The sequence below is a fragment of the Capricornis sumatraensis genome, chromosome 1 (genome assembly GCF_032405125.1).
Source record: "Capricornis sumatraensis isolate serow.1 chromosome 1, serow.2, whole genome shotgun sequence".
Lineage (NCBI taxonomy): Eukaryota > Metazoa > Chordata > Mammalia > Artiodactyla > Bovidae > Capricornis > Capricornis sumatraensis.
The window spans coordinates 91,955,230-91,965,298 of NC_091069.1; the positions used below are offsets into that span (position 1 = coordinate 91,955,230).

At 44.5% G+C, this 10,069-nt stretch overlaps 1 protein-coding gene across 1 annotated transcript in view; it reads left to right on the forward strand.

Moving 5' to 3' along the window:
* The window catches only part of SRD5A2 (steroid 5 alpha-reductase 2), a 46,679-nt gene extending 38,709 nt beyond the window's left edge, over nt 1-7,970 (forward strand). Inside the window, exons 4-5 of the mRNA XM_068988814.1 lie at nt 2,037-2,187; nt 7,904-7,970. Of these exons, the coding sequence (XP_068844915.1) occupies nt 2,037-2,187; nt 7,904-7,970 (218 nt within the window). The remainder of the gene's footprint in view (nt 1-2,036; nt 2,188-7,903) is intronic.
* The last annotated feature ends 2,099 nt before the right edge of the window (nt 7,971-10,069 follow it).

Genomic DNA, 10,069 nt, shown 5'->3' on the forward strand with positions numbered 1-10,069 from the left:
GCCTATCAGGCTCCTCCATGGGATTTTCCAGGCAAAAGTACTGGAATGGGGTGCCATTGCCTTCTCTGAAACACAACCCTTTATTTACATTGAAAAATTACTGAATTATAACATAATGTTAGCACATACTAATATCCACTGATTAATCTATGATTAAAAAATAATGACAAAGCTAACTTTGAATTCAGCAACTTAAATGAATTTGACTGTGGCTAATGCTTTTGAACTGTGGTGTTGGAGAAGACTCTTGAGAGTCCCTTGGACTGCAAGGAGATCCAACCAGTCCATTCTGAAAGAGATCAACCCTGGGATTTCTTTGGAAGGAATGATGCTAAAGCTGGAACTCCAGTACTTTGGCCACCTCATGCAAAGAGTTGATTCATTGGAAAAGACTTTGATGCTGGGAGGGATTGGGGGCAGGAGGAGAAGGGGACGACAGAGGATGAAATGGCTGGATGGCATCACTGACTCGAGGGACGCGAGTCTGAGTGAACTCCGGGAGTTGGTGATGGACAGAGAGGCCTGGCGTGCTGCGATTCATGGGGTCGCAAAGAGTTGGACACGACTGAGCAACTGAACTGAACTGAACATCCTTTCCAGAGAAGACAATGGCACCCCACTGTAGTACTCTTGCCTGGAAAATCCCATGACGGAGGAGCCTGGTAGGCTGCAGTCCATGGGGTCGCTACGAGTCAGACACGACTGAGCGACTTCACTTTAACTTTTCAGTTTCATGCATTGGAGAAGGAAATGGTAACCCACTCCAGTGTTCTTGCCTGGAGAATCTCAGGGACGGGGGAGCCTGGTGGGCTGCCATCTATGGGGTTACACAGAGTCGGACACGACTGAAGCGACTTAGCAGCAGCAACATCCTTTCAGTATCTACATCCAACAAAAACAATACTGTAGGCTGAAGTATACTATTTGCTATATTCACAGACTATTCATAGACCCTTTGCAATCAGCCAGTAGTTCTTCCTGGGGCCTGGGGAGTTATAGGCCAGGAACTGCTGATGCAGTATCATCCTTAAGGAAGATAACTTTAAGGGTCTTTTATTTTTTAAGTCTTCACTCAGTAACTAGACAAATAGAGAAGAGCAGAGAAAATTCTTGAAAGCTAGATTGTCAAGATTAGTTTCCAACAATTGGGTTGGCCAAAAAGTTCATTTGAATTTTTCTGTAGCACCTTACAAAAAACCTGAGTGAACTTTTGGCCAACCCAATATTAAGTTATATTAGATAATGGTTGAAAAACAAAATATTCTTTGTATAAGTATGGGGAAAAAAATCGTTTTGGGTGAAGCTTTCCCAGGTTAGTGTGGGGCAGAAATATTGAATGCAAATGTATTTCCTATCATTAGAAATGTGTTGATTTATAGATACAGTTTAGAGATCAGAAATAGTGGTTGGATAGAAAAGGAAACCTTTAAAATCAATAGAAACGGACTTCACCAGTCTCCAGGAGGGAAAAACCCTGCAGCTCCCACTCTGAACTTAAACTTGAACAGAGTGTACTGCTTTGCAGAAGTGGGAGGGCAAACACCAAAGGAGAATCAGACTGCCGCTCACTTCAATCCAGGCTTTTATTGTTTTCACATAGTGTGCTGTTTCACTTTGTGTGATGGTGGACCTGCTGTGGGCTGAGGCAGTGTGGGTGCCCCGGGAAGGTCTGAGGTCAGAGGTGGCTGGAAATGTTACTTAACAGAATGAAACAAGCCCCGACCTCCTGCACCTCATCCCTCCTCCTTTCTCATCCTTCCCCGAGCCAGTGGTCCAGCAGTTGCCAGAGGTCCGGATGGAGCCCGTCCAGTGATTCGGGTCACTCCTCATCCTTCCAGGATGTTCTGAGGACTACAGGATGCCGACACTGTCTTCCCTTCTCCCCAAGAGGATTCCACCAAACTCCCCCGACTCTGAAGGCAGTCTCCAGTCCCGCCTTTGACCTAGGTGCCCTTATGTGTTTTAGAACAAAGCAGATGGGTTCTAACATGGCAATAATGGAGCGCAGGTGACTGACTTGATTCTTCCGCACGCAGGTGGCTTGTTCACGTACGTTTCTGGAGCCAATTTCCTCGGTGAGATCATTGAATGGATCGGCTATGCCCTGGCCTCTTGGTCCCTCCCAGCGCTTGCATTTGCATTTTTCTCACTTTGTTTCCTTGGGCTGCGAGCTTTTCATCATCATAGGTAAAATTTTCAATTAAGGCGGCAGCATCCACATAGCTTTCTTCTCCAAACAGGCTTTTCTTAAAACACGGAGTCAGATGTAGAAACCGAAAAGATTTATTTTTTAACAAGGTAAGGTTGACACGATAACCCAGATGGGTCAATTCTGACGTCTCAGGTTTTCACTGACGTTGGAATTTAGCTGGGTGGCAGCAGCAGTGACACTTTTTACCTTCCTGTGAACAAACACAATTCCACAAGGACAAGGCACAGAGGCGACTTGCGAAGCCACGTACCTGTTGAAGAAGGCTTCCCAGACAGAAGCACTTGGTTTTCCCGGGAGGTAGTTGACCGGGCTCTGTGGCCGCCTATCAGGCTTATCTGGTGATGGCTGCTGTTTGGCTGTGGGCTACAGGTAAGAGTCAGGAGGTACAAGGGGTGCTTCAGTTCACCGGAGCCACACTCTCCAAGTGTGTTCCATGGCTGGGACACCAGGTCACACTTTCCAGAGCTTCCCAGGCAGTTCTGAGGCACAGTTTGGATGGAGAGTCAATGGGGAAAAGCACTAGCTCTGAGCCTAGTGTGGCTGCTATTTTTAATTCTAGGTTTGGTGCTAACAGTTCAGGTAACCGCAGAGCCCTGGAAACTTGAGAATTCTTTTCTTGGAGTCTGCGAATACACCAGGGTTTATTCTGGTACTCTCCTCCTTCCCCTGCCCCCACCTTCTATAGATCAAAACCCAGGTCATTGCTGGCTTCCTGAGAAGATCAGTTCAGTTCAGTTCAGTTGCTCAGTCATGTCTGATTCTTTGCGATCCAATGAACTGCCACACGCCAGGCCTCCCTGTCTATCACCAGCTCCTGGAGCTTGCTCAAACTCATGTCCATTGAGTCAGTGATGCCATCCAACCATCTCATCCTCTGTCGTCCCCTTCTCCTCCTGCCTTCAATCTTTCCCAACATGAAGGTCTTTTCCAATGAGTCAGTTCTTCCCATCAGGCCAAAGTATTGGAGTTCATCTTCAGCATCAGTCCTTCCAATGAATATTCAGAATTTTAGGAATGACTGGTTGGATCCCCTTGCAGTCCAAGGGACTCTCAAGTGTCTTCTCCAATACCACAGTTCAAAAGCATCAATTCTTTGGTGCTCAGTTTTCTTTATAGTCCAACTCTCACATCCATACATGACTATTGGAAAAACCATAGCTTTGACTATAAGAACCTTTGTTGGCAAAGTAATGTCTATGCCTTTTAATATGCTGCCTAGGTTGGTCATACCTTTTCTTCTAAGGAGCAAGCGTCTTTTAATTTTATGGCTACAGTCACCATCTGCAGTGATTTTGGAGCCCAAGAAAATAAAATCTCTCACTGTTTTCCATTATTTCCCCATGTAGTTGCCATGAAGCGGTGGGACCATATGCCATGATCTTAGTTTTCTGAATGCTGAGTTTTAAGCCAACTTTTTTACTTTGATCAAGAGCCTCTTTAGTTCTCTTTCTATCAAAAGGATGCTGTCATCTGCATATCTGAGGTTATTGATATTTCTCCCAGCAGTCTTGGTTCCAGCTTGTGCCTTGTCCAGCCTGACATTTCACATGGTGTACTCTGCATATAAGTTAAATAAGCACAGTGACAATATATGTACTTCTTTCCTGATTTGGAACCAGTCTGTTGTTCCATGTCCAATTCTAACTGTTGCCTCTTGACCTGCATACAGATTTCTCAGGAGGCAGATAAGGTGGTCTGGTGTTCCCATCTCTTTCAGAATTTTCCACAGTTTGTTGTGATCCATACAGTCAAAGGCTTTGGCATAGTCAATAAAGCAGAAGTAGATGTTTTTCTGGAACTCTCTTGCTTTTTCCATGATCCAACGGATGTTGGCAATTTGATCTCCGGTTCCTCTGACATTTCTAAATCCAGCTTGAACATCTGGAAGTTCACGGTTCACATACTGTTGAAGCCTGGCTTGGAGAATTTGGGGCATTAGTTTGCTAGTGAGTGAGATGAGTGCAATTGTGTGGTAGTTTGAACATTCTTTGGCATTGCCTTTCTTTGGGATTGAAATGAAAACTGACCTTTTCCAGTCCTGTGTCCACTGCTGAGTTTCCCGAATTTGCTGGCATATTGAGTGAAGCACTTTCAAAGCATCATCTTTTAGGCTTTGAAAGAGGTCAACTGGAATTCCATCACCTCCACTAGCTTTGTTCATAGTGATGGTTCCTAAGGCCCACTTGACTTCGCATTCCAGAATGTCTGGCTCTAGGTGAGTGATCACACCATCCGTGATTATCTGGGTCGTGAAGATCTTTTTTGTGCAGTTCTTCTGTATATTCTTACCACCTCTTCTGAATATCTTCTGCTTCTGTTAGGTCCATACCATTTCTGTCCTTTATCGAGCCCATCTTTGCATGAAATGTCCCCTTGGTCTCTCTAATTTTCTTGAAGAGATCTCTGGTCATTCCCATTCTGTTGTTTTCCTCTATTTCTTTGCATTGATCTCTGAGGAAGACTTTCTTATCTCTCCTTGCATTTCTTTGGGACTCTGCATTCAAATGGGTATATCTTTCCTTTTCTCCTTTGCCTTTAGCTTCTCTTTTTTTCTCAGCTATTTGTAAGGCCTCCTCAGACAACCATTTTGGCTTCATACATTTCTTTTTCTTGGGGATGGTCTTGATTCTTGCCTCTTGTACAATGTCACAAACCTCCATCCATAGTTCTTCAGGCACTCTGTCTATCAGATCTAATCCCTTTAATCTATTTGTCACGTCCACTGTATAATCATAATGAATTTGACTGAGGTCATACCTGAATGGTCTAGTGGTTTTCCCTACTTTCTTCAATTTAAGTCTGAATTTTTCAGTAAAGAGTTCATGATCTGAGTCACAGTCAGCTCCGGGTCTTGTTTTGCTGACTGTATAGAGCTTCTCCATCTTTGGCTGCAAAGAATATAATCAATCTGATTTTGGTATTGACCATCTGGTGATGTCCATGTGTAGAGTCTTCTCTTGTGCTGTTGGAAGAGGGTGTTTGCTATGACCAGTGCGTTCACTTGCAAAACTCTATTAGTCTTGGCCCTGCTTCATTCTGTATTCCAAGGCCAAATTTGCCTGTTACTCCAGGTATTTTTTTACTTCCCACTTTTGCATTCCAGTCCCCTATAATAAAAAGGACATCTTTTTTTGGGTGTTAGTTCTAGAAGGTCTTGTAGGTCTTCATAGAACTGTTCAACTTCAACTTCTTCACCATTGCTTGTTGGGGCATAAACTTGGATTGCTGTGATATTGAATGGTTTGCCTTGGAAATTAACAGAGACATTCTGTGATTTTTGAGATTGTACCCAAGAACTGCATTTCAGGCTCTTTCGTTGTCTATGAGGGCTACTCCGTTTCTTCTAAGGGATACTTGCTCACAGTAATAGATATAATGGTCATCTGAGTTAAATTCACCCATTTCAGTCCATTTTAGTTCACTGATTCCTAAACTGTCAATGTTCACTCTTGCCATCTCCCGTTTGACCACTTCCAATTTACCTTGATTCATGGACCTAACATTCCAGGTTCCTATGCAATGTTGTTCTTTATAGCATCAGACTTTACTTCCATCACCGGCCACATGCACAACTGGGTGATGTTTTTGCTTTGGCTCTGTCTCTTCATTCTTTCTGTGTTTATTTCTCCTGGGAAGATAGGGTCAACCATTTGGTGTGATACCTGTGTGGGACACTTTCAGGACTGTGTCATCTGCTGGGGAATTCCGGGAACTGCAGGAGCTAGACCCTTCTGTGGACAGAGGAGCCTGGCAGGCTATAGTTCATAGGGTCACAAAGAACTGGACATGACTGAAGAGACTTAGCATTCACCTACCGGTCTAGCCTAAAGCTTTACCAGCTTCCACCTCCCTCCGAATCCTTGCACCTGCAATAGGGTGGGGACAAACAGTTAAGCATCACTGAAAGAGAAAGGAATACACACTAAATTGCTATCAGGCTTTAAAGACAAGTTTCAGGTCCCTTTTCTGGAATGGGGCCAGAGAAAAGAGAAAGCCTGTTGTTCCTGGACACATAGTGGGGCGGGGAGTGGGGAGGATGCCCAGAGGGAGAACGGGCTTGGAATCAGGGCCCTGAAGGAGACCTTTAGGCTCCTGCATAGGCATTTTAGTCCAGCTAATGATCAATTTCATAGTCTTGAAGGCTTGACTAGGAATGGGTTCTTTTCCTTGGAATGGGATTTATGCAGAAACCTTCTAGAAATGAATGAAACAGCAACTCTCCTCATGACTTATTTCTACCCCCTCCTGGGCTTGGTAGAGAAGGGCACCGGTGGGGTCCTCAGCCTGGAAGGGGGTCAGTGAAATAATTCTGCCCTATTCAGGTAGGCCTGTTGCCCACCCTGGAAGGACAGGGCAGCAGTCAGTAGAAGACTGATAAGTATGGACTGTGCTGGGCCTGGTCAGGGGAGGTGGCAGTTCTACCAGAGGGTTCTAGCTAGTGCAGCAACAAAATCCAAACTGAAGCCCTGTCCTGCTGTGTTGACTGCTTCAGAGGGAAGGCTGGAGGGCGTCATTTTTATAAGGCTAACTGGGGTTTGTGAAAGGCAGCTCAGCAGACCCCACATTACTGCATGGAAAACCAGCCACCTCCTGTGACATATTAACACTGTTTGTCCGCCATTTCAAACTATGATATTTGAACAGAGTGTATTAGTTTAATTATAGCTTATGAGCTACTAGCTTCAACTAGTTAAGAAAACAGCCTGGTCACTTAAAGAGAAAGCCATTTTTACAAGATGTATTAGTCTCCCTTGACTGCCCAAAGAGGAACTAACTGAGCGGCTTAAAGAACAGAAATGTATTCTCTCGCAGTTCTGGAGGCAGAAGTCTGAAATCAAGGTGTGGGAGGACTGCACTCTCTCTGAAGGCTCGAGGGCAGAGTCCTTCCTTGTCTCTTCCCAGCTTCTGGCAGGGACAGGCATTCCTTGGTGTTCGTGGCTTGTCGCTGCATCCCTGTCATCCCTGCCTCTGTCTTCACAAGGCCTTCCCCCACTGTGTGTCTGTCTCTGTGTGTCTTCTTCCCCTTCTCATGAGAACACCAGTCATATTGGATTAAGGGCCCCCCTTGCTCCAGTAGGACCTTATCTTAATAAATTATATCTGCAAGGACCCTATTTTCAAAATAAGGTCACCTTCTCAGGTAGTGGAAGTTAGAACTTCAGCCTATGTTTTAGGGGACACACAATTCAATAGACAATACAAGGTAACTTTTTTTTTTTTCTTTTGGCATTCCCCCAGGCCTTGTGAAGGGATAGTTCACCTGGGAACCTGACCAGTTCTCTAGAGTTAACCTTGACCATGCTCTTTGGGATCTCTTGCTCCTGTATGCCTCAGTTGAATCCACTGAGTACTTCTTTCTGGCTATTATATATTCTTTACTGGGTAAAATATACATAACAAAATTTCCCACTTTAACCATATGAAATCTATAACTCAGTGGCATCAGGTATGCTCACCATGTGGTACAGCCACTACTGCTGATCTCTGGCTCCTGTTTTTTATTTCCCAACATGAGAAGCTTCAACACTTGCAAGAGATAGGATGCTGGAGGGAGGAAGAAAATAGACAGATGGAAAAGTTAGGCTCCGAATAACTGCAGGCTGACTTGTAACAGGGACTTCAAACAGATCAAACCTCAACCAGTGACCACTGCTTGATTGTATTTATAATTATTCCTCTTTTGTCTTTTAGATTCTACCTCAAGATGTTTGATGACTACCCCAAGTCTCGAAGAGCCCTCATTCCATTCATCTTTTAAAGAAACCAAAGAACAAGGGAACAAAGCTCCCACGATCCTGTTGAAAAGCATCAAGCTGCTGAACCTGTAACTCTTAAAGTCGCACCATGTATGTGTAATAGTAGTGTGGTGTCCTGGCAGCTGGCCTGAGGAGTCTGCATGGGCCCCCCTGGTGTGTCCTCCCAACCCCTTGGGGGTCTCTGTGCTGCTCTCCTGTTGAAGAATGAGGCCCCACGTTTTAATGCAGAGATATCTGCTTCTTAGCTATCCCTCCTAGAAAGTGCAAACTTTCCAATGGTTTTTTTTTTTTGAATGACGCAAGTACATGTGGCTTTATACCTACTCTATATCAGTGTTAAGACTTTCTGCAGTCGAGAAAGCTTTGAATTGAGGGCATTGCTAATAGAATTTATTAAAGGTGCACATTTGACTCAGAGAAGGCAATGGCACCCCACTCCAGTACTCTTGCCTGGCAAATCCCATGGATGGAGGAGCCTGGTAGGCTGCAGTCCATGGGGTCGCTAAGAGTGGGACACGACTGAGCGACTTCACTTCCACTTTTCACTTTCATGCATTGGAGGAGGATGGCAACCCACTCCAGTGTTCTTGCCTGGAGAATCCCAGGGACGGGGGAGCCTGGTGGGCTGCCCTCTATGGGGTCTCACAGAGTTGGACATGACTGAAGCGACTTAGTGGCGGCAGCAGCAGCACACATTTAACTCCTGTACAAATTAACAGCAATTTAAATTCTGAAAATGCACAGACCCAGAGCAATTCTCCTCCCAAATGAAAACCTACTCACCTCTCCCTTTTCCTTAGTTAATTATGAAATATGTGAAATGATTAAGTAGACTTTGAGCAGAGGAACCCTCTCTTCATTCTTCTGCTGAAAATGCAACAATACATTAACCTCATTTCAAATTTGTATGTTGTCTTAGTGCCTCTGTCTTCCTGAAGATTTCACAGTCCCCATTAGAGATATCATGCATAGGCTAACACAGATAACTGATGTGGATTTTATCAAAGGTCAGGTTTTAATGACCACAAAGAAGAAGAGATGGCTCTGGTTGACCACAGAGGGAGAAAGTATTTTGCATATAGACTACAAACTCTCATGTGTTTGGAAACTGATGTGTGTATGTGCTTAGCTGCTCAGTCGTGTCTGTCTCTTTGTGACCCCATGGACTATAGCCCGCCAGAGTCCTCTGTCCATGGGGATTCTTCAGGCAAGAATACTGGAGTGGGTTGCCATACCCTTCTCCGGGGGATCTTCCCAACCCAGGAACTGAACCCAGGTCTCCTGCATTGCAGGCGGATTCTTTACCATCTGAGCCACCAGAGAAGCCCTGGAAACTGGTGGAAATAGCCAAATAATGAGTGTCAAACAATGGAAAGTACCGAATTAGAATGTACGCTGTTTCCACTGACCAGACGTGTACAGTGATGGTGAAGCATCTCAGAAGCACCCAGCATCTCTTCCCTTCTGGAGTTTCTGCACCACAGTCCCCAGGATCTGTTCAAGAAGGAATCCCCAAGAGGCGCCTTGAACCTCAGTCTTTAGAAGTCCTGGGAGACGAGGCTGGAATTCGCAACCAGAGGGACACCTCTAGGCAGACAACCTGCTTTGTTTGGCCCCAACAATGTTTTAACATAGTTTGGTTTTCTTTTTCTTTTTACATTAAAAGTTTCAAAAATTTAAAAATTAGGAGTTTTTTCATTTTCCAGTTTCTTTTAGAACATTGGAGAATCTGGGCCTGTGGAGCCTGCCAAGAACTGGGACTGGTCAGCTGGTAGACATCAGAATTTGCAACCTCAGTGGAGGGGGGTCACCCTCAAGTGGATGCCGAAACTTTGGGCTCTCTAAGGAAGGGACTGAACCCTCCTAATCAGAATGCATGATGATATCTGTCTCTGTAGGTCTAGGTTTGTGTCCAGCATTGGTAATCTTTAGCAAATCTCTTTGAGAAGTGAGCACCAGTTTCATCAGATGTAGTGCTCAGTGCAGAAATTCACTAGATAAAATACATAGGACACTCAAAAGATCTGAAAATGTATATGACTGGAAAATATAAAATGTAATCATTTACATACATCTTTTGCTGTTTAAATGACTCTTGAAT